Source organism: Populus nigra, chromosome 6 (genome assembly GCF_951802175.1).
Source record: "Populus nigra chromosome 6, ddPopNigr1.1, whole genome shotgun sequence".
Taxonomy (NCBI): Eukaryota; Viridiplantae; Streptophyta; class Magnoliopsida; order Malpighiales; family Salicaceae; genus Populus; species Populus nigra.
This window is the reverse complement of record NC_084857.1, coordinates 4,916,545-4,940,064: the sequence shown is the minus strand read 5'-3', so window position 1 is coordinate 4,940,064 and position 23,520 is coordinate 4,916,545. Positions and strand designations below refer to the sequence as shown.

Below are 23,520 nucleotides of genomic sequence, written 5' to 3'. Positions count from 1 at the left end.
ACAAGTTTGTTAATTTTAAACTTGAAATAATTGATATATCTCATTTCAATTTTAAAAATAGAATAAATTTAAATAAATTTTATTTTGTCTAAAATCTTAATTTGTTTAAAAAATTCAGTCAAATAATGATTTTTTTATAAAAAAAATTCATGTTTTTTTTTAATTTCATCATTCAACGCTTGATTTATTGAAATTATACTTCATAACTTATCATGGTTTGCTTTTTTCATGGTTATTTCAGTCTCATGACTCATGTAAGGGGTATGACGGGTTAACCCAGTTGACTCGAGTTTTTTATGTTTGTTTTTTTAATTGATTTTTTTATTTTCATCATTTAATATTTGGTTGATTATAAATCAGGTTTTGTTATCTGTTTTAGTTTGTTTTCTATGAAATTATCATAAATTCACAACCTAAGTCACGAGTTTTGCAAGTTAACTCGAGTAGACTCGGGTTGTTTATTGGTCTTATGATTCGAGTCGATACAATATGTTATCATCTCAATATTTTAAAGAAAAATATCGTCTTGATTTTTTTTGAGTTAAACTATATTTTTATTTATGGTCCAAGTTATTTTTAGACGCATCAAATCGATCAAGTTATATCAAGTCAACCCATATATTTTCATTTTATGTTTAAAATTTAAATTGTATAATCTCAAATTAATTTATTTTTAAATTTGAACTGAAATTATATTTATTAAATTAATATTTTGAATTTAATATATATATACACACACCCGAAATCACAAGTTAAAATACTCGGAAGTCAAAATATACTGATTCAATTGAAAAAATAAAATGACACCGGATTGGAATCGTGAACCTTGCTTTCAACCGCCATCGCATAAATTCTTTTAATGTAAGAATTAAAACAAAATATTTTTAACAGACCGACGTGTAAGAAAAGTTCGTAAGAAATGGCTGCAATTAACGTGGGAGGGAAATTAGGCAAGGCGCCCTTAACCCTCCCAGAAAAAGAGGGCATGGAAATAGAATCAAATTTTGGAGCCCCCCCCCCCCCCCCCCCAATCCAACATTCAAAAACCATTCCGTTAGCACATCGGACGGCTGGAAACGCTTAATCCATGTCGAGCTACAGTTGCCAGCACCCCATCAACAGTAGTGGCGTCAGCAGAGGAAACAAACAGACAAGCCACACAGCACCACAACGTCAACAGCTTAAATAAATAAATTAATAAAATAACAACAGCAATAATCTCAAAAACACAGAGAGTAAAGACTCCTATTTTACCTTGCTCCACTCTCTCTCAAAAAAATATTATATTTTTTCTCTTCGCTTACATCTCTCCCACTCTGTTTTTTTACCCTTCATTCTCCCTGTTCGATCTTTGACTCTGTGTTTCTCAACTCGCTCCAACTCAGTCTCTCTTCACCTCAAACTCCTCCTTGAACAAATCTCGCTTTCAAGACGTTGTCGTTTCGGTGGAGCTAGGGTTTCGGGTTCCTTTGCAGTTTTTTTAAGCTCCTGATTGGCGAATTATTTGAATTTCATGGAAATGAAGCTGTTTTGTTGTGCTTGGAAGTTCCTGAGATCGCATGGTAGCTAAATAGTGTAATTAGGTTTTCGTTTTCTGGCTGTAAAATTGGGGGTTTTGTTTTTGCGTGCCGTGTTCAATTTTAGGGTACAGGTAGAAATTTAGGGTTTTTAGGGGTCACCTTGGTATTGAAGGTAGGTTTGTGGTCGTTAATTATATCATAAATTGCTAAATTTGAAGGGTTTTTGTTGTTGTTGTTGTTGTTGTTGGGAGCGTGTCATTAATAATTGAAAGCTCAGAGCTTCTGGCGGGGAACTTAGAGGGAACAAAGTTTTGTGTTTGAAATTAGGGTTTAGGTTGTAAATCAATTAAATTTGTGGGGTTGAAGTGTTTTGGTTTGCTTTAGAAATTTAACTGGGCTGTGAATAAGATAGTTTCGAAGATTTACGGTATAGGTTGTTGTATGAGAACTGAAGTGGGTGGATTTTAATAATTAGTCGGTAAGAAATGTTTTATTCACAGTTTATATTGGCCAAGAAAGGGCCTTTAGGTACAATTTGGATAGCTGCTCATTTGGAGAGGAAGCTTCGGAAGAACCAGGTTGCTGATACCGATATTGGTGTCTCTGTAGGTTAGTTTTTACTCACCTTTGTGCTATTTATACTTTCAGTAATCTTTTATTTTGAATTTTTTGAATATTTTTTTTTTGAGAAAGGAAATGACACTATTAGGCTTAGTTGATTGATGCAGTGGACATCGTAATTCCACAGTGTTAAATGTTTTACTATGGAATGCATCTGCTTATTTTTTTTCACTGAACAGATGTAACATATGATAATATTTTGAGCAATTTGTGAATAAAATGAAAATGACAAAAGAAATTATTTTCAATCGAGGTACTTCACTGTTATTTACCGAAGTTGTCTTTAGTTATTGTGGTTTACCTTATTGGAGCTCAAACATAGACATAAGCAGTTGGTAAAGTGTAACCTTGAACTATTTTAAATATATAACCCCTCGTTTTGTTGGAGGGAAATTATTCAATAGATCTAGTATATACATATATAGGATCCTACCTGTGAGATTCACTTTTGGTCTCCTCATGGATGTGAGAGAGGAGGGATGTCTACCCTGTGCATAATTGAATGGTTGCGCTTATTTTGATGAAATGAAATGAAACCAGGACTTTGATTTCCTTTTGTGTTTTCTTTTATTAATTTTTTTCCTTTCTTGAGTTCAATATCTTTTCAAAGCTAAGCTGATTCTGTAGAAAATAATTGATGATTTTTTGTTGTAACTCTGGCAGTAATATTTTAACTTTTTGATTATTCGTGATCCAGTCCTCTGTCTTATTTGGTTATTAGTTGATCTCCTACTGACTTTTTGCCGTGTTATCTTACCATTGCTTTCCTTTTCTATCAACCCTTTGTAACCATTGACATTAAATTGCCATTGTTATTAAAGCAGGCTTTGTCTTTTGTTTTATGCTTTACTAACTAGTCATGCAAGATATAGTTTTCGGGGCACCACCTCCTGCACACTTTTAGTATGTATGAAGGAAACCAAAACCTATCAATCTACTTGCTATCTAAAAGAAGAAATTAAAGAAGGAGCTAATGTAGTTTTATTTCGGTGCTAGTTCCATCAAGCCTCTTAAAAAGATTCTTCCGACTTAGAAATGGGATATCCTCTGCTTCAAATGCCATTATTTCTCTCCATTCAAATTAATAAAAATAGAATACGAGAACGTAAACCCCAAAGGTGCTTTCTATTTCTTGGATACAACTCTGCGTTGCTAGCTTTCTGAAAGTAAGGAAACCAAACCTGCATGAACAAAAACAAAGCTTTTAGCCTGAAGCTCCATTGCAACGAATCAATAATAGCATTTTCCTCTTCTTGAACATGGTGCATCATTGATTTGAGTTATCATTGTTGATTCGCATGAAAAAGTAATCATTAGTGAAAAGAACTCTCGTGTGGTAATTATGATCCGTGTGAAGTAAAATAGTTGTGTGCTAGAGATGAAATGCATGTGGTAACAAGCCATTACGAGCACATGAGACCCTACTTTATCTTCCTTATCAGTGCAAATTATCACTTTTGTTCAAATCCAATTACATTGACCATGCTCTGGAAAAGGTATTTCACTGGAAAATCAGAATGCTGTTTGACATTAAAAAACCCAGCATAATTGGTTCTTTCCTTGGTATTAGTTTGGGCTTTTGTATTCAAAATAGGAAGTGCTGCTGTAATTCATGTTGATTGAATAAATGTATCAGTTCTATATTATTATAGAACTATATGAACCTGCAAGCATCAAGTATATTTTAAGCTTATGCAAGTGGTAGATGTGTGACCATAGTTGAGTCATGTCCATCTGTTACAATTAAACATTGAAACTCAGAGCAGTTATATGAGTTGGAGAGCATTGTATGGTCTTTGATACAGTTTGTATTTGTCAGCCGTTGGTTGTCTCATATGTGGCATTTGTTGTACCTTTTCATTATCTTCAAAGAATTACTATTTTTGATGCCTTTGGCCTTCAAATATAAACTTTGAAATTTTCATTTTCTTACTTCCCATAATCTTCCATTTCATGTTTGTGTTTATATTCCGGTAGTATCACAGTTAGAGATTCATTTAAATGGATATAATAAATTTCAAATTTGGTTCCTTGCTGCTTCCTGTTTTTGATTATTGACTCTTTCTTGGCTCATGCATCTTCTTTTTTTTGAGCAGATTCAATTCTTTTTCCTGAAGTACCAATTGCGCTGAGATTGTCTAGTCATCTTCTGCTTGGTGTGGTGAGGATATATTCAAGAAAGGTGAATTACCTTTTTGATGATTGCAGTGAAGCTTTGCTGAAAGTAAAGCAGGCTTTCCGCTCCACTGCAGTTGATCTACCACCAGAGGAATCGACTGCCCCATATCATTCCATCACCTTGCCAGAGACTTTTGACCTTGATGATTTTGAGCTTCCAGACAATGATTTTTTTCAGGGGTTAGTTCCAAAACATCTGCATAATGTTGATAACTGAAGCTAATCTGCTGTATATAGTGCTTTACTTTTGTAGTTCAAAAGAGTTTCAGATACAAGTTGACCTTGCAAAGATCTAGAGTTGATCATATATTTCTTTTGGGTTTATTCTTGAAAGGGTCCAGCCATTATATGTGCCAGTCTTTATCCAGTAATTGTTGGATGCCTGACCATTGAAGTTTTTCAAGTGACTGCATGGCCAGTTCTGCTGGACTAATTATATAGGATTGATTTTTATTTTTTTTGGTGTTTAGATGGTAATGTCTTGCTGCAATTTTCTGATGTCTATAGAAGATTTGGCAAATTTTTTAAAAGTGTTCATGTTACCTGTTTTATTGATTGAATATAGGCCCGGATTATATTATATCAAATTCCTTCTAAGAACCTGTGATGCTTTCTCATCTGGATATTAACATGCTACTCTATTGCAGCAACTATGTCGATCATCACATTAGTACAAGGGAGCAAATTACCCTTCAAGACACAATGGATGGTGTCGTGTACTCCACATCACAATTTGGGTTGGATGGTTAGTACATGCCTTTGCAAGTCATTGGAATAATGCATTTAATTTCATAGAGAAGGCAATGCACTTAATGGATTTCTTATGTATTTTTGGCTTGGTTTCAGAGCGGTTTGGTGATGGTGACACTTCTCATGTTGGTTTGGACATTGAAGAGGTAATTTTCTTGTGCTTGCGTCTAAATGTCTTTGCAAGTTGGGTTGGAATCTACATTGATATGCACTATGGTCGATATGGTTTTACAGTTTTTCTGATATTTAGTGATAGTACATACATCTGACTATATTGTTAAACAGGAAACTCATATGTACCACATGCATGGGTGTGCCACTCAGCATCTAAACATGAGCTTTTCTCAATGTTCTATGTCATTCTATCATTCAGTTATTGATGGTGTTGGATAAATCTGATTCACTAGCTCACTTTATTGTATTACGTCATTTATAAAATTTCTTTCTTGGGATGATTATAAACAGGACCTGTTCCTAGCCAAGGCTGCAACTCCAAGGCCTGATGAAGTTTTAGAGTATGGCTTTCTATATCCTCGCTATCTGATTTCTTCTCATACCATTCATGTAATTGTGCGTGTTCATTTGTTGACATATACATTTGAACTCCAAATTGTTTTATTCATTCTTCTTTTTTTTTTTTTTTTTGGGGGGGGGGGGGGCGCCATTGAAAAAAACTCTTGTGCTTGCCCCTTAGATGTTTTTGCAGATTGCAGTTACTCAATGTTGATATTCTTAGACTAATAAATGCAAATTAGAATTCATTTTCAAGTATGTGATTGAGCATGATTCCTATTCATATTATTTATATATGGACAATGTTTTGATATCTTTGGTCAAGTCTTTTGGTGAAAATGAGATATTTGTGACCAATGTTATTATAGCTGCTGTTAATTCGGTGAGAGCACAATGTATATATATAAAAAAATCTGTTCTATATAAATGAGAGGTTAACAAACTTCTTGGTTGCAGGACAAATGTATCATTTTCGTGTGCTTTTGTTTGCCCAGGCACTCCTCTTACTGCAAATTCTTACATATGGGATATTAACTTTTATCTTAAAATTGCTCTTTTATTTGTGCATTTTTGAGTTTAGTGTTTGTGGTCTCAAGTTGAGGCATGATGTTGTGGTTGTAATGAGGTTGTTGTAGTTGCAATTACTCCAGAGGAAGAAAATAGTTAGCTTCCCTTTTATTTACATCTGGGCTCAACATCTACTCTATAAATAGTCTGTCACAAAGCTATTATTATTGTCATGGGCAATCATTATGGTTGATTCATGGATCATTTACAGCGTACAGACTTTTTAAATGATGAATTCATAGAATTTGTGGGGGTAGTTATCGTGGTGATTGATTCATAAAATCATTCCTCTTTTTACAGGCTGAACCTTCAGACATCTGTCGAACCAGCAGATCAAAAAGTGGAGGAAGATCATGACATGATTGGAGGTGCAGAAGCCATGCCAGTGAATGGTATTAGAAACAAGGTTGATATGGATATAAAAAAAAATAAAAATAAATATATATTTTAGTAGTCACTTAATTTTCACCCAATATTCATTTTCCTTTTAATTGGGTCCATTGATTTTTGCCTGTTATTTTTCGGATTGATCATTTGTCTTGTAGTGGGAGGATAATTACTGTTAGCTGATGAAAATGGTTTACTGTTGTGAGCAGATGGTAAGTCAAGCTTCAAATTCAGAATCTCTTGACTATGCTCAGGCTCCTTCCACTCCTGGTTTAATAGAAGAGCCAAACTTGTCCAGTGTTCAGGATGGTCTGGCCTGTGATGATCATTTGGAATCAGAAGATCACAATTTAACTGAAGTAGTAGGAATAGAGAGCACAGGCAATGCTTCCAGTAAGCCAGATCTTCATCAGAGGGATGGCACAATGAATTTGTCTCCGGGCAATCATTTAAACTATGATGCTGTTGTGTGCATGCCTGCCGAGGAGAATGGCTGCCTTTCTGGTGATCTGGAAATCAATCAAGCAAAGTTACAAGGAGAGTTGCAATCTACTGCTTTGGCAGGTGGGACCATTTGTGCGTTGGATGGATCAGACAAGTTAGAAGTGATAAATAATGTTGTTTGCAAGTGCAGCGAATCCACAGGAGTTAGGTTATATGAACCAGATAATTTTGAAATTACTTATGCTGTGGAAGATTTGAGCTCACTTGGAAAAACTGTAGATGCAAGTTCTGGCTGTCCATTGGAATTGGCTGGTGCCCCAGAGGATGTTGCTCAGGCTTGCGAAGGACCAGAGGATCCTGATACTTCGAACAAAAATGTTGTTAATGAAAAGACACACACTTCCATGGGTATGCTCCGGGCATGCAATTCCCATTTGAATGAGCCCGATTCATCATCTCATGGGATTAATAATGATGAGCCCCCCCCTGAGCCACAAGATGTGCCAAGCAGGGAGGAAGCGCTCCATGGTTCTGGAATTTCCACTAAGGTGCAAGGTTTGTTCGGCAAGCTACATGAATGAACTTTGAGTAAATTTCTGTATAAAGTTTTGTTCGAATAATCTACACGTTCCTGTATACTATTTATTGTTTTAATGAATGTCTTACCTTTGCAGGTGAAGAATGCCATGCGACTGATGGTACACAATCAGTGGAGAATCAGATATCAGAGCTCAATTTACATGGAGAAATTCAAGTAGGTGGGAAACAAGATGAACAACCAGACAATGCATTCAATAGTGATAATCAGTTGGAGAACTTGAATGGTTCCTTGACCGCCGAATTGCCTACACCTGAAAAGTTGCTTTCTGTACCACAAGAACTTCTTGATAAGCCAAATGATTTGCTGGTCGAGTCAACACCAGACAAAGAAATGGTAGATGGGGGTGACAGAAGCAGTGCTGGAACCAACATTACTGGAAAAAAGCGCAGTTTTACTGAAAATTCACTAACTGTGCAAAGTTTAAATTCAATTGATTCTTTTGGAGTCTCCAGATCAAAGAGAACTGTAGATTCCATTCCTGATGATGATGATTTGCTATCTTCTATATTAGGTATATGGTTCTTCTTGATGCTTCTAAGCATGCCATATTGTGACATGACTCATAAAATGGGTTCGAAAAACTAAAAAATTCTCCATCTGTTCCTAAAATGTTCACTAACTATTTGCTTTGAGAAAAGCTGATAATTCTATAAATGTTTTTTTTGCCTGACATATTTTGTTTCAGTTGGAAGAAGATCTTCAGTTCTGAAAATGAAGCCTACTCCACCTGCACGTGAAGTGGCATCCATGAAACGTGCCCGGTCTGTATCTCGACCCAGTGCCATGAAGAGGAAGGTGCTCATGGATGATTCAATGGTCTTGCTTGGCGAGTATGTCATTTTTTCATGTTCTACTTTTCATTTCACAATCTATCTGTCATTGATCACTATCTATAATAGTAAATATCTCTGCTCAGTATACGTGTCTGGCAGCAAAGAAAATCTCTTGGATGTCAAACTGTTGAACTAATGGGGAATTTTTGGTTGCTATTATGTCTTTAACAAGCCCTTCCCTCCTCCATCCTCATTGACCCATCACATCTTATGCATTTCTATAAAGTATGTTGCTGCTGATTTTTCTTGGAAGAGTCTCTTCTATCTACCTGTTGCATAAGCATGTTGCCTTAGCTCTCCAACAATCCCACCAGCCTGATTAAACAAATCTGACTCCTTTTGATATAATTGCATGAAGACACCCACAAGGCTTAATCTAGCTTTGTGCTTTTGAGTGCTGGTCTTTGATGGTGGGATATGCTATAATTTCTTATGAAAACTACTGCCTGGTGGTTTTGTTTTTCAACACCTCAGTATTTTTCTGATTCTCACTTGCATAATCAATCAGTTTAAACACATTAAGCTTTCAATCATGTACTCAATCTTTCCGTGTCATAGATTTTTTTCTCATCTGAAAAATACTGACAATTTTCCATTATTTCCTGTCAAGTACTATACGCCAACAATTAACTAATACTGAAGACATACGTCGCTTACGAAAAAAAGCTCCTTGCACACGCACTGAGATTTTGACGATCCAGAGACAATCCTTAGATGAAGAAATTTTCAGTGAACCGGTATTGACTGGTGAGTGCATTTCTCTAAACCTTAAGCATGCTTGTTTGCTGTGATTAATTTATTTGTTATTTTATAAACAGTGAGGATTTATTTTCTGCTTGATTATGTCCTGGCCTTGGTTATAATTGCTGATCTGACTCTCCTATCAACTTTGGAAACAACTTTCTATGTCTCACTAATCAAAGTTGAATACCCATGATAATCACCCGTGTCTATCATGTACTCAATGTTTTGGTGTCCTAGATGTGATCACCTTTTTTTGTCTTCCAGCTCGCGCCATGAGTTCTGTGATTGATTCTTCTAGCTTGTGAATATGCAGGCAAAATTTCAGTATACATGAATTTGGCTCATGACCTTAGTTTTTCCATCTGTCTTCAAATCCTGCATCCTTCTTTTGATTTTATTGCTATTCTCACAACCAAATTTCATTTGCTTATGAAGATACAAGCTGATTAAATTTTGGTCTTTCAGGTATGTCGGCGGAGCTGACATGTTTGCAAAGTGAAACATTTGATTTGAGCAGAATTGATTTGGCTGAAAATGATGATAACAATACTTCTTCTGAAGTGGCGAAGGATTCTAGTAGACCAACTGTTGCTCAAGATAATGAATTGGAAGCAAGCACTGAACTTGCCAATTGCAGAAATGATGTTGATGGACAACCAGCTGAGAGTCCCATTTGGACTGAGAACCAGCAGGGTGAAGATCAACAATTGAGTTTAGATTTTGTTAATCAAGGGCAGATGAATGCTATTGCTGATGTTGCTGATTATAGATCTTCAGAACACAAAACATTGGGGGAAATGACCGAAATGGAAATTGACAAAGAGAACACAGAAATTGCAGATGCAGCAAACCACGCTGCTGTTCTGCAATTTGAGGGATCTCACACTGAACTGATTTCTGGCGATGCTGGTAATATGCTGGATGGGTTGGCTCTCATGGATAGCACCATTGGCGAAGATGGTTCTCTTCATATGGATACTTCAATCCTGCCATCAGATATGATGGATACTCAACTGTTTGAGGTGGCTGCCTTAAGGGATGTGGGTGATGGAAAAACACTTCATGATGTTGGAATTTTAGATCATCATACAAAAAATGTTGTTGCAGTTGTTGCTGAATTGAGGGAAGGGGGAGAGATTTTGTTGGAAGAAAGCAAAGCTGGTGCACCAGTGGAAGTTGGAGTAGATTTGCAGGCTGATGGTTCTGCACCTTCTGATGATGTAGACATGTTGCTTGCAAATATGTCTTCAAAAAATGGTGGATGCATTAACCTCGCTTCTGTAAATGTTGACCAAACTCAAGATGATGTTGAAAATGACAAGCTAGGGGATGGTACTGAAGATGGGGGCCTAGCTGTGAGCCCAGGGCATGCTGACGAGGACAGAGAGTTTAATCATCTATGCAGTGAAGATAAGATGAATTCTGCATTTCCCAGAGGACTTGACGGAGACTTCAAAAATGCTTCTCTAAATTTTGGAGATTATCTAGTCTTTCAAGAAGCTGATCAAGAGAGAACTGCAGATGCTGAAATAACTTCTGCTGACCATCCTGCTGTAAGTTAGAACTCCTGATATCATCTCTGCTATGATTTTTTTTGCTGTGAAGCTTCTTCATTAGAACTCATTTCTTTGGCATTTAGGTTCTTCTAAATTTTTCTTGTTTCTTCTTTTTTGAATAATGTTATGAAACACGATCCCCTCTGTTGTTAATGAACTTGGTAAGTTTTGTTTCAGTTTCTTTTTTTTATTATTTTAATTTTCTATAAGAGACGTGCACAAGTAAGAAACCACGTGCAATAGATAGAAGACTGATAGGCATGCATTGATTTTTTGCATTATTGAAATTTATTATGCTTATGGAGTCTCACCTTATTATTGGATGAGTAGAATCTCTTTTAAATAATTCCAGCTTCAGCTAAATAGATTGGTTTATGGTGCAGGATCTTCAAGATGTTGCATTTGCAAATGATACAGGTGAGCTTCTTCTTCATATTTCAATGGTGTATTTGTAAACCTAATTAATCACGTTTCTTCCTTACCATGTTTGAATACAAGTACTTTGTCATGAACAGTTATATACAGTGGAAACTCTTACATGTTCAGTGCTGGACAATCTTTTTGTAGCTTGTGATGTCTAAAGCTTAATGTTGAAGAAATTTCTACCTCAATTTTTAGTGTTTGGTAAATTATCTGCGACCATCATTTCTGTTAGGATATGAAATGCCTAAATAAGTCGCAAGCCATTCCCCTGTTATGACAGTGATGCAAACATTGAGCTCAAGCAAAGATGTTTAGAGGTTTGAGGAATTTAAAATTGTTTAGGTTTTGATATCGAAGCTTATTTGGGACTTACAGTGTTTTAGAATCATCTTTTTTATTTTTATTCAACCCAATTAACTGCTGGTCAGTGTTCCTACAGTGAACCAAATTTCATATTGTAAGAATTCTCTCCTGCTTGCATATGCTATCTTGTAGAGTTTCTGCTGTTAATGGTTGTTGGTCTATTTTCTTTTCAGAATTTTTGAACGTAGATGATGATATGGGTGAAGAAGATGATGATGGCATGCCAGGTCCTGAAGATGCCCGCCTTCTTGACAATAGTGGATGGTCTTCCCGCACCAGGTGTGTGCTTCCAGGGGTCCGGGTTCATATGACATCTTACTGGATGATATGGAAACAAAGTTTAGTTTGTGTGGGCATGTATCTGTTTGTTTGTGTACATTCATGTAGGATCTAGGACAACAATTTCCATTGGCATGTTGGCTTGCGTGTTCTGCTGTACACAGTATTTGAGAGTATGCTTATGTGGTCAAATTGATAGGTATATGATATCTGCCTGATTAATGTGTTGAAAACTTGGCCCTCCCCTTCCTCTCTTCCTGGGAAGTTTATCTGAGCTGTAGGGAGTAAAGCAGTATACTGTGGCTGAGGCTGCACTCTATTTTCAAGCGTTTCTTTTTACCTCTAAGCTTGTTTGGGTTGCTTTACAGAGTGGGATACTGGTTTTTGGCAAGTGTTGGTGCATGGGTAGCATATCTGGGGAAACATGATGACATTGAAGACTTGGATTTTAGTTGAAAGCCTTGAATTTTTTGCATTGCAATCTCTGTTAAGGAAATTAATAGTAAACAGTTTAATGCTAGCTATCTATCCTTTCTTTACTATAAAGGGTGAAAAAACTATCTATTTGTTGCAGAGTTTTGAAGATGTTGCTGGATGTTTCTTAGTAATGACAATTAGGATCATTTGATAATCTTTCTGAGCTTAGAGAATGGTTTTCCTGTTTAATCCTTGAAAAGCAGGCTGTCGAGATTATTTGTTAACTTTTCAATCCACTGTTTTCTATGTTTTGTGCATTTCTAATTAAAAATTAAGTTGAATGATTCCTGATAAATTGTTATACTCTCTTTTGTAGAGCTGTTGCCAAGTACCTTCAGACTATATTTGATAATGAAGGTGGAAATGGAAGTAAGGTCATTTCAGTGGACAGCCTTCTGGCTGGTAAAACGCGGAAGGAGGCATCAAGAATGTTCTTTGAAACTTTGGTATGTGTTTCACACTTGGATTGCAGTAAACACCTTGTTGTGTTTTGAAGTTCTGTTGTTAAGTAAAGTTTTTGTAAAGGAGTTGGAAAATGGGTGTAGACTGGGTTAACGTGGAATTTTCAAAATTTTGAGGCAGCAAGGACTTGTTAGTATAAACAGTAGCAAGCTGTTTTAAATTTTAACAGTGTCAACATAATATGGAGATTGGAGCTGTGCAAGGACCAAGACATTTTAATAGGGGTTTGAATGTGAAAAGATTAATCAAGAAAATAAAACAATGAAGAATATGCTCAAATGTCAGATGATTTTCTTGTTCTAGTGTTATCCATCTGTTGTTTACAGCTTGTGGTGGTGGATCCCCTCTTTCCCTCGGATGATTATTGATGATGTACATTTACGCTTTTGCAGGTTCTTAAAACAAGGGATTACATCCATGTAGAACAGTTGAAACCCTTTGACAGTATCAATGTAAAGCCACGAGCAAAGCTCATGAAATCAGACTTCTGATCTCGGTAGGAAAGACAGAAACAGTTGATAAGGTCAATGTAGGTCTAGTTCAGCTAATGCTCTGAACGAGCAGGGTTTTTTTTTTTAGTCTCCCTTTCCATCCTATTTATTTCTTCTCTAAATTATTTCCTTTATATTTAGCTGGTGTAACTGATAGTTTAACGATGGCGTAGAGTTTTGTAGCGTGGATCGTGTGTAAATACGTGTAACATATTAACACTGCAATTGAAGATGCTAATTTATTTGTTTGCCTGTACAATCACCGTGCAATTTGTTATTTGACAGGTACACTTGAGTGCTAGTTTCTATCAAGAAATAATTTCCATTTTAATTTATTAGCAGCAATATTGACAAATTAGTATTTTGGTGTATTGACTTGTATTTGTGAGCCACATGGGAAATACATGATTGTGTTTTCCTTCATCTATTGGTAATGTTGCTATTACTTTCATGTATCCTAATATAAATTAGTTCAATTTCAAGAACGTTTAGTTTTTTCATTTTCATGCAAATACCTCCGAGCTATTGGTCTAACTATTACTAAAATCATATGCTTTGCAGAGATTAAAATACTAGTGAGGATGAGGTATGTCATGGGAAGCTCTTTGCTAAAAGGCAATATAGAAGTACTTGAAAGTCGCAAATATAATCCAGAGTTTGGATAGCCGCATGAATATCAAGTCAGGTAGGGCGGGTGTATCAAATTAAGAACACTTAAAATTGTCAAGGTAAACGACGCTCAAATTGACAAGATTGAAAATTACAAGCGAGAAAGGATTTCTCCGATCTTTATTTACACCCTTGTCCTTTTTACCAAACAGATGACAAGTACAATCCCTCCCCTTTCATCAATCTTTTCCTCAATCCCTCCTTGACAAATTGAGTGCAAAATTGAAAATTATATTTGAGGTGTGAAACTAGTGCGGGTAAAATTCTTGATCCAAAAAAGTTGGGTTTGCTACGATAAAATTTAAACTAACACTGTTAATTTCTGATCCACGGTAACTAGGATCACAATCACTGCACTGCACTATCAAACCGGTAACATATGAAGCTACTCTCATGCAATTGTTGTGACTATGCACCATCTGCAAGTGTCCTCTTTGAAGTGCTGATGTACAGAACTGCATCAAAGGAGTTCAAATATGATCATCATGCAATCCTTGTAGACAGTTAAGAAATTACATTTGAAAGACATAGGTTGCTACCATTATTTCCTCGGATGAAAGCATCACCATATTTGTTTTTCAGTTGGCCATTTACGTATTCCTCTGTTTGTTCCATTGCTATGTTCATGTACCCATCAAGACAAGCTAAAACACCTGAACAAAAGAAAATTGCTTGTAATAATAAGCATAACCATGGAAGAAAAAAGAGATGCGAGCATGCTCTCTAAAGTGAGGGAGATCCAGCTGAGGATCAAGCAATATCATAACTATTTGACATCTGATTATTAGGATCATCAAACCATATAAACACATCCTGAAAATCCTTGGATACAATCTAATCATAACCAAAAATTCTCTGAACAAGCAGCCCTGGGTCAAATTTGATGGCATGGGAGAAACAAACAAAAGCTGCAAACTTTAGGAGGTCAATCAATTAACAAATCTTTATGTTTTCTAAACAGTTATCCTATTTCTGAACACAGCCTTGATGAGTAACAAGGAAAGGAAATTCTATTGATCTCAACCATGGACACCAGCAGGAAGCATTTATTTATACAAAAATGCTCTCCTTGTAATTTAATCCTCTCCTCATCAATACCATGGCATGACTTCACAGAAAAACTAGTGGTTCACTCAAGAGTAGCAGACTTTTTTAGTTCACAGATACGTTGCAGTGATGAGCAATGGCCTCTGGTCTGTTGTACATATCTATAGCGTGACATGAAGCATATTAGAATCCATGTGGATGTGGCTCAAGTAGAATTCCATGTGAATTTTGTTGCAGGGGTTAACTTTCAATATTCAAGTACAGCACCAATCAATTTCCAGAGCGTAAAAAAACCATTTTCTGGGAAAGCAAGAAGGTAGGTAGCTGTATTTTAGATAAAAATCCACCACTGCATCCATGTTGTAAGATAAATAGATAAAACCAGCAGAAAAGGGCATAAGAGAAAGAAAAAAAAAGACTTTACAGATTAGGTTATACATAGAGAGCACGGATTGTAAATTAAGCAAAGAGAAAACGACAGACCTCTATAATCAACTCCAGAATTGAGCTTGACTACAACAGGGCGGCCGCGTATCGATTTGAGGAAATCAGCGGGTGTTTTCGTGGTGGTCGATCCCTTCTCTCCCCCGCTTGACATTTTTTTTTCCGACTTTTCTGCAACGTACACATTAAGGAAGGCCAACAAGGAAACAATCATACATTTGACAAAGAAAAGACCTAAATAAGGTTAGCACGTCAACATTTTTGAATGACCCACAAAAAGAAACTTAAATCAGAAACCCTAATTTCATACCTGGTAAAGATTAAAGTAATGATAATAATAATAATAGTAATAATAATAATAATTGGAGAAGAAGATGGAAATAGTGGATTATATTTCTTACCTGAGCTTGTGTGGGCGACTGCGACGATCTTGTGTTTTTGCAAGTAGGAAATAATAATAAGGCAGTGCCTCTCTCACACTCACCGCCTCCTTCCTTCAGATTTATGCCTCGCTCGTCTTTTTCACGCGGACGACTAGTCGTCTGGTTATTTATGCTTCTTTCCCGAAACTAGTGCAACGAATACAAACCATGGCAGCTGCGGTAATTAAACACAATCTTTTGGGTCTTTTATCTTTCGATAAATCATTGTATATTATACTGCACATTTTTCCTTTCGTGAAAAAAAATCAATAATATAACATTTAGTTCACTCATATTTACAAGTATTTGCCACCACTCAGTTTTTTTCACCTATTGACTCAAATGCCCTTTCAAAGTCAAAAGGCAAAGATAAATGTTACTTAATACAGTTAGGTTTTGAGAACTGGCAGTCTTCTCAAGTTTTGTTTTATAAAGGTGTCTGATTATTTTTTAAATAATTTTTTATATTAAAATATATGTTAATAATTTTTTTTATTTTTAAAAGATTATTTTTAACATTAACATATCAAAATAATTTAAAATATACAAATCATATTAAATTTTAACAAAAAAAAAATAATAAATTTTTTTAAAAATGTTTTTTTTCTCCCAGTGATTTATTCCACGCAACGCAACATACAAGTGACTGAGCCTTGATCAAATCAAATTATCAGTGTAGGAAAAAGAGAAAGGAGAGAGAACCACGATTTCATTCTAATATATATTTTCTGAGGGTCCAAATCCATATCCTATGTTATCATATGCTTCTATGCACATATCTATAAACCTAGGGTTTTTGGGAAAACAGAGATGTCTTATGACCTCCGCAGAGAAATGTGATGGCAATGTATGTGTAAACCTTCATTGAGAATAAATAGGCAGATTCGTCTTTAAGATTTTGTTAACATGCACGAATAATGGTATTTTGCAGCAGCATAGCCATGCATAACATCTGCTAGTTTTTTATTTTATTTTTGCTGGCAAGAAATAGCAAAGAAGAGCTAACCGTAACCAGTTAACCATAAGACGTCTGATTAACTAGAAGATGCAGTTTCAGACATAAAAGAAGCACATAAGAAGTCCCTTCTTCGTGGAAATCAAATAATACTGTGACTAGACAGGATTATATCAGCCTGGCTAGTTCAATAATCCTGTTTTGCAGCTCATTTAATGCTTGCTTAAAAACAGGAGTTTATTTTTTACTAGCAGTATAAATACATGCCGTCCATCACTCTTCTTTGCCGCTTTTCCCTTCAACACCTTTTAAGAACCGCATGAACCAATAAGCAGAAGATTTTGGGTGCCGAGCGAGCCCATTCTTGTAATCCACATACACCAAACCGAAACGCTTGGTATAACCTTGAGCCCACTCAAAGTTGTCCAGTAATGACCATGCAAAATATCCCTTCACTTGTACTCCATCCCTGTTGGTGCAGTTTATAAACAAGACTGATTATTCTTTCTTCACAGTTACAGACATTATTAACAAATTATTCAATATGCACCTCATTTTGATTTGATTTATAACGTCAATGAAAAATGCAAAAACTCCCACAGGTACATAATTAGGCATCGATCTCCAATACACCGCAAAAATATGAGAACACATCAATCAATACACTCAGGTCTATTACATAATAATAGTTAGCAACTCACTTGATTGCCTGGGCAACTGAAGCAAGGTATCCTTTAAAATAGCGAACTCTCAGATTGTCATCTAGAACTTCATGAAGTGGGGCATCAATGTCCTCGTCATCCATACCTGTCAAAACAAGAACAGTGAGGTTCAAGAGAATATTGATGCTGGTTTATTTTGTTCAAGACTCCATTTGGGAAATAGCAGATAAGAATGCACAAAGAAAGTTCTCTGGCTGGTAAACCGTAATCCTATATCCCAACTTATAAGATTCTAAGGTTGTGTCTCGCCAAACACAAATAAGAAGGTGGTTTAATATTTGAAGTGCGAAAATAACAAAAGATATCATTAACACCACATAGAATTCTAATTGACAGACAAGTGTAAGAAAATACCATTCTCTGTGACATATATTGTGGGATTGTTGTATTTCTGAGCTAAGTAATTGAGAACCTTCCGGAGTCCCCAAGGACAAACATAAAGCCACTCTGATGCTGCCTGTCATTATAAAAAAAAATCATCATCAGACTGGAAGAAAGGATATTTGACAAGTGTGCAAATGTCTGTGTGTGCACGTGTGCATACATGCAAGCAAGCAAGAGAGTCATACCTTCTCACCAATTGGCTCGCCCCCTTCAAATTCAGCTGATGATAGCCAACAGCAGTAGAAAATGAGAAAATTAAGCATGAAAAAGTTGGAAATAAGCTGCAGGTAATAGTGATTTACCTCTTCTCTCCATCGATTGTGCTTTATAGTAATAGGATTCTTCAGGGCTCTCTGTTGCATGAGTTATGAACCTTGAAGTGTAATGATTTAGACCTACAAAGTCCATTGGGTTTCTAAGCAACTCCTTATCTTCCTCTGTGAATTGTGGGAGCTGCTCTCCCAGTATTTCACGCATAACTTCTGGATAGTCTCCGTAATATAATGGATTCAAGTACCTGTTGGAAACAGCAACAGGAAAATAGCACTTAAGAGAAGTCGCTAAAGATTCCAAAAGTTACAACATTTGCAAGCGTTTGGGCATGAATGAACCATTCAGGATAATCATTAAGCAAGTGGCTACTATATTGGCATGGTCTAAAGCCTGGTGAGTTAGATACTCAAACAGAAAACAACTGCTTGGGGTTTAAATTTGGGATAATGAAGAGGTCGGATAATAATATTTTAAAGCTTCTTATCATTTCTCACCCACCCCCATAAAAAAATGTAATCACGCACTTGCATAACTCAATAATCATGCATTAGTGTGAGTCTGAAACAGTAAATAGTTCAGTAACCATTAACATAACTGATTTTCAACCTAAAAAGTTGCAAGGAGAACTACCATCCAAGCTGAAATTCAAGGCGTCGAGATGCTGCAACTTTATCTTCTGTTTTGTTTGAACCAGTTTCTGCCCATTCACAGTCAACAACCAATCCTATTTGTCCCCCTTGCTTGTCCTGAATAAGATATCAGCAGCAGCAGCAATCTGTCAAGCTTTGAATGATTTAAAAACCAAAAACGCGATTGACATAAATTTTAACTGATTCTTCCCTCTTAACAAGTTCATTTCTCAACTGATGAGGCAGTGCAAATGCCTATGACAAACAAGAACCTTGCCCTACAACATTAATAAGAGTCTAAAAGTGGCCAATGCCCAGCATCTTTATTGACCATGTATTAAGTAGTTTCACCTGTTGCTATTTTCTTGGAAGATAAAAACATTCTTGTTCGGATATCTAATAATACCTCAAAGCTTAGTGGAGAAAACAAAAAGAGTGGATACAAATAAGTAAAAAGTTCATTCTATTACTTTGGCAAAAGATGTGAAACTTTTAGTGAAACCGAATAACAACAGATTCGATACTTAAAAGGTACACACGGACACACTAGCTTCTTTTACATTAACTAACACTCTGTCTAGAATACCACAATCAGTTCGAGAACATTTTGGATAATGCAAAAGAATGCAATAATCAATACAGATAAGAATACAAAACTGAATCGTGTAAATGAAAGTGATTTATCGAGAAGATAAAATGCTTAGTTCAAACAGGAAACAATTTGCATCATACCTTGTACTTGTTTCGGAATATGGAAACAGCTGCTGCATGGGCCAAGATCTGGTGGTGTGAAGCCAAATAAGGTTCTGTTGATGATTGGTCATGTCTTCCAGGTGCAAAAATCCCAGAGTCATGACCATTGATTGCTGTTTGGAGAGGCTCATTAAGTGTGATCCAATGCTTAACTCTATCACCAAAACTTGCAAAACAAGTATCTGCATAGATTGCAAAATATTTTCTGGATGTTTGCAAAGAAAAAGATCACATGGATCATTAGTGACAAAGCTAAGTAAACGATGCTACTGAAGTCACATGAATGATGCAAATGTTTTTCAATTTATTATGTTTAATATACTGAAGTGCATAAGTTACTCATAACCACATCTTTTTTCAGCTATTGTACTATATAACTCACAATTAAACAGGCAGCTACCATACACCAGATTTCCTGGTCCTGGTCAGTAAGCACCTACAATCACTTAAGGACACAATCTCACACATATATACCATGTAGAAAAGTGAACAGGTTCCAAGCTCCAATTCTAATGAATTAAAATAACCTCTGTAACTCACCCAAATCTCAATTCCTCAGAGTGGGACATCTCAAATTTGGATCACAAGCGTATTGGAATAATCTTTATCTTTTTGGTAGCTTGGTTGCTTTAGGATATTGAAAAGATCTTTTTTTTTTCCATGTTTGGTGATCTAGAGAATTTTGTCTGACAGGATGGAAGGATTGAAATTCTTCCTTCTACATTTTGCTTCTTCCCATGTATCTTTCGTTATCCGGTAATTTTTCTTATTTCATGTTATATTTGTTCAGCTTCTTCTCTGATCCTTATCTCTTTCTTCTCCCTCTTTCTCTCCCCATCTGCCCAACAAGAAAAGAAAATCCTTGGATCGAATCTTTTACATGTTTAAATCACATGAAGCCTTCTAGACCATAGTAGCCTCCTTTCAGCTTTTGCATATGGGATACTTTTATTCAGAGCAAAAGGAAAGTGTGGAGACCCAAAAAGAACAAACACTGCTTGAAATTAAGCAACTTCTGAAAAATGATTTTATTATTGACCAAGTAGTTGACTTATAGCCTTCTTTGCAAACAAGGGACGAATTGGAACGAGGATCAACCAAGTTTCTATTGCTCAATCATCTTTCTTAAAAATTCTATTTTTAACACACAAGTGCAAGGAGTTGCAGCGACATTAATTACAAGTCACAACATACAACAACACAGTAGGAGAAGTACAGAAGGAAATCACTACTTTTCCTTTTTCACATTAATAAGCTAGTCTCAAATAGAGAAGAAAGGGTGAAGCTGAGGTCATCGCAAAATAATTCATGTTAGGAAGTGGATGTATTCATTGTTTACCATATTTGGCAGACACACAATAATTGTTCAATTGTCATAGGTGAGAAGTATCTTCATGAACATATTTCCATTAATAATTGATTTTTAGAAGATAGCACTACTTACACAACTTCTTTATTTAACCACCCTTCCATTGACTCCTGAAGATGCAGGGGAAGGTCCCAGTGGTACAAAGTTACATATGGCTGAATACCTGCACAAAGTAGTTAAATATGAATTAATGATGCAACAAGACAGAAATTGAGAAAAAATCAACTTCATAGTTCATACCCTTTTCAAGAAGAGCATTAATGACGTTATTGTAGAAAGCAATCCCTTCGTCGTTGACTTTGGTTCCCAAACCATCTGCCAGCATGTAAAATAAAAGAATAAATGAAAAGCATTATAGCAGCTGTAAATATAACTACATATGGGAGGACAGGGGGGAGTCAGGTCATCAAAGGAAGGGGGTAAACTAAAAAGGCGAAACTGCATCAGCGGGGTAAAAGAAAATACTTTAAAAATGGATATCCTTGAAGACCAAAAAGAAAATTAAAATCTAATATTGCATTCATCATCTGTTGAGTAAGCTTCCAGGTAAATTCAAGTAACTAAAGTAACTGCATAGCTTATGTGTGGCATAATTGTGAATTAGTACACTCACACATATAAGCACATAGTTCACCTACTGAAGCAGGAAGGGCAGTATGTTTCAAATATCATGGTTAGGTTTCAGGTCACAGATTCATTTATCAACAGTCAGGTGAAGAACAACTTTGTTCTTTCAACCAGGTTTATTTTTGGAAGTGAATTAAAACAGGCTTATCTATCAACAAAGTATTAAAGGACTTCAAAAAATTATAACAGTAGTTATTTCCTCCAACTGCTAACAATGCAGAGAACTAAATGGTTAAAACTGAATTCATCAAGGAAGCACATACCGGGGAAGATTCGAGACCATGATATGGAAAATCGATATGCATCAAACCCCAGTTTGGCTATGATCTCAATATCTTCCTGTATATCATTAATGGGTTTTAGAAACTAAAATCTGAAAAAGTAAAAAAGGCATGGCACAAGGAGACATGAAGAAGTATCTCTAACAGTTTGTGTGTATATGTATAACATGAATACTAATGATACAAATCATCAATAACATCATCCATGCTTAGCTAAAATTTGCTGAGAGGTCATGAAGCAAGCCACGGAGTGGTTACTGCCAAAGCTAACAAGCTACCAGAGAGGCAATAAAGAAACACCACCAGCATGCTCCATGCCACATCAATGAATGTCAGAGAGACAACAAGGAATAAAAGAAAATGCAGGCCACTCGTTGCTAGTTTTGTTGATGCTGACCTTGTATCGATGATAATGATCCACTGCTACATCACCATTGCTTCCATCAAGTATGTTTCCTGATAAACAATAGTGAGAATTTTATAATCAAGGTCAAAGACTATGTAAAAAAATAACACCATGGAGCAGTTCACTATAAGCTTGTAATCAATACACGATAAAGTCATGTATCTATTTATTTAGTTTAAATTTTTTTACCTTTAGACTGCGCAAAAGCGTCCCATATACAAGGACCCCTGCCACCTTCGTTGCTGGCTCCTTCAATCTATAAGCAAGTAACAAGGAGCTTAATTCAAAGAGTGCAAGTTCTTCGTAACCAATACACATAGCATGAAACTATAACTATGTCAATTCCAAAGCATCTGGGACATCAACAATTGAGATCCGCTAGGGATCAGAGAGAACAATATATCAACAGAGAGAGATGGATGATCCCTTTATGGCGAGAGAGGGGAGAAGGCAGAGAAAACCTCTGGTTTCTGAATGCAAACAAAGCAACTTTTAAATCAATTGAACTCATCGATCATCCCTGTACCCTAATAGAATCAGTATCGAGCCTCCTTGCGAAAAGGAGAGTTGCCCGCAAAAAATAAGAAAAAGCCCTAAAAACATTTCCTCGCTTGATCGTCAAAAACTAGCACAAGGTAGGCATGATTTCAGAGGAGAAGAAGCAAAGGTGAAAAAAATGTAGTAGTTTTAGAGAGAGCTAAAAAAAATCTTTTATTTTTATATTTTTGATTAATAAGAGAACATCCAAAAAATAAAATTAAACAACCAAAATGAACAGTTGATCAACCAGTCACCATCTTTAACAACATTGAAATCATCTACACAGTCAAAACTGTCAAACAACCCAGATCAGAATTTGCCACCAATTAACAGAAATAAAGACACGCACACAATGGGGCGCCCACCTGATAAGCAGAAGTGGCAACTCCAAAGATAAAATCAGGAGGGAAGTCAGAGCGGGACACTTCTTTCTCGTTCAAATATTCATGTTCCTTCAAGAACTCCTCTTTCCTTGCCATTTCTATTTCTTTTTCTTGTTGCCGTGAAGAAGAACGACTGGGAACGACGGAAGATTGGCAGTTTAGTTGATTTGATGTATTTACCAACAAAAACAAAACATTTTAAATTGATATCATATTTCCAAACATCTGTATTATTGAAACGTGGAAGGCATTATTTCCATTTAAACGTATTGTTCACAGTCATCATAGATGGTGATGTCGGAGAGCAGGTCTTGAGGTACTATATTCCGTCTTCTTCTTTTCTTTTCTTTTCTTTTTCTTGTTTAAAGAAAATATCCTCCAATCCACAATTTAGACAGTGAGGAATT

At 36.0% G+C, this 23,520-nt stretch overlaps 3 protein-coding genes across 4 annotated transcripts; 1 reads left to right on the top strand and 2 right to left on the bottom strand.

Annotated features, from left to right (window-relative positions):
• The first annotated feature begins 1,212 nt into the window (after positions 1-1,212).
• On the top strand, positions 1,213-13,468 carry LOC133697837 (sister chromatid cohesion 1 protein 4-like). Of its 2 annotated transcripts, XM_062120643.1 has the most exons (15): positions 1,213-2,129; positions 4,238-4,499; positions 4,967-5,064; positions 5,166-5,215; positions 5,535-5,584; positions 6,450-6,555; positions 6,746-7,535; positions 7,655-8,092; positions 8,267-8,411; positions 9,025-9,161; positions 9,624-10,711; positions 11,098-11,131; positions 11,674-11,779; positions 12,573-12,702; positions 13,111-13,468. In XM_062120643.1, the coding sequence occupies exons 1-15, from the start codon at positions 2,006-2,008 to the stop codon at positions 13,207-13,209; spliced, it is 3,657 nt and encodes a 1,218-aa protein (XP_061976627.1). In that variant the 5' UTR covers positions 1,213-2,005; the 3' UTR covers positions 13,210-13,468. The 2 variants fall into 2 exon arrangements, with proteins under 2 accessions (XP_061976627.1, XP_061976628.1); XM_062120644.1 differs by lacking the exons at positions 1,213-2,129; positions 4,238-4,499; positions 4,967-5,064; positions 5,166-5,215; positions 5,535-5,584 and having other exon boundaries at positions 6,459-6,541.
• A 461-nt stretch (positions 13,469-13,929) lies between these two features.
• On the bottom strand, positions 13,930-15,930 carry LOC133697838 (sm-like protein LSM36B). Its single transcript, XM_062120645.1, has 4 exons — positions 15,771-15,930; positions 15,409-15,540; positions 14,418-14,531; positions 13,930-14,333 (listed from the first exon to the last, which is right to left on the bottom strand). Exons 2-4 carry the CDS (start codon positions 15,521-15,523, stop codon positions 14,287-14,289), a joined length of 276 nt encoding a protein of 91 aa, XP_061976629.1. The 5' UTR covers positions 15,524-15,540; positions 15,771-15,930; the 3' UTR covers positions 13,930-14,286.
• Positions 15,931-16,799: 869 nt separating this feature from the next.
• LOC133697576 (beta-glucosidase 42) lies at positions 16,800-23,445 on the bottom strand. Its single transcript, XM_062120223.1, has 13 exons — positions 23,096-23,445; positions 22,380-22,446; positions 22,182-22,240; positions 21,767-21,842; positions 21,117-21,191; positions 20,952-21,039; positions 19,487-19,712; positions 18,756-18,871; positions 18,155-18,369; positions 18,038-18,072; positions 17,823-17,925; positions 17,448-17,553; positions 16,800-17,215 (listed from the first exon to the last, which is right to left on the bottom strand). Exons 1-13 carry the CDS (start codon positions 23,207-23,209, stop codon positions 17,020-17,022), a joined length of 1,476 nt encoding a protein of 491 aa, XP_061976207.1. The 5' UTR covers positions 23,210-23,445; the 3' UTR covers positions 16,800-17,019.
• Between the last annotated feature and the right edge of the window lie 75 nt (positions 23,446-23,520).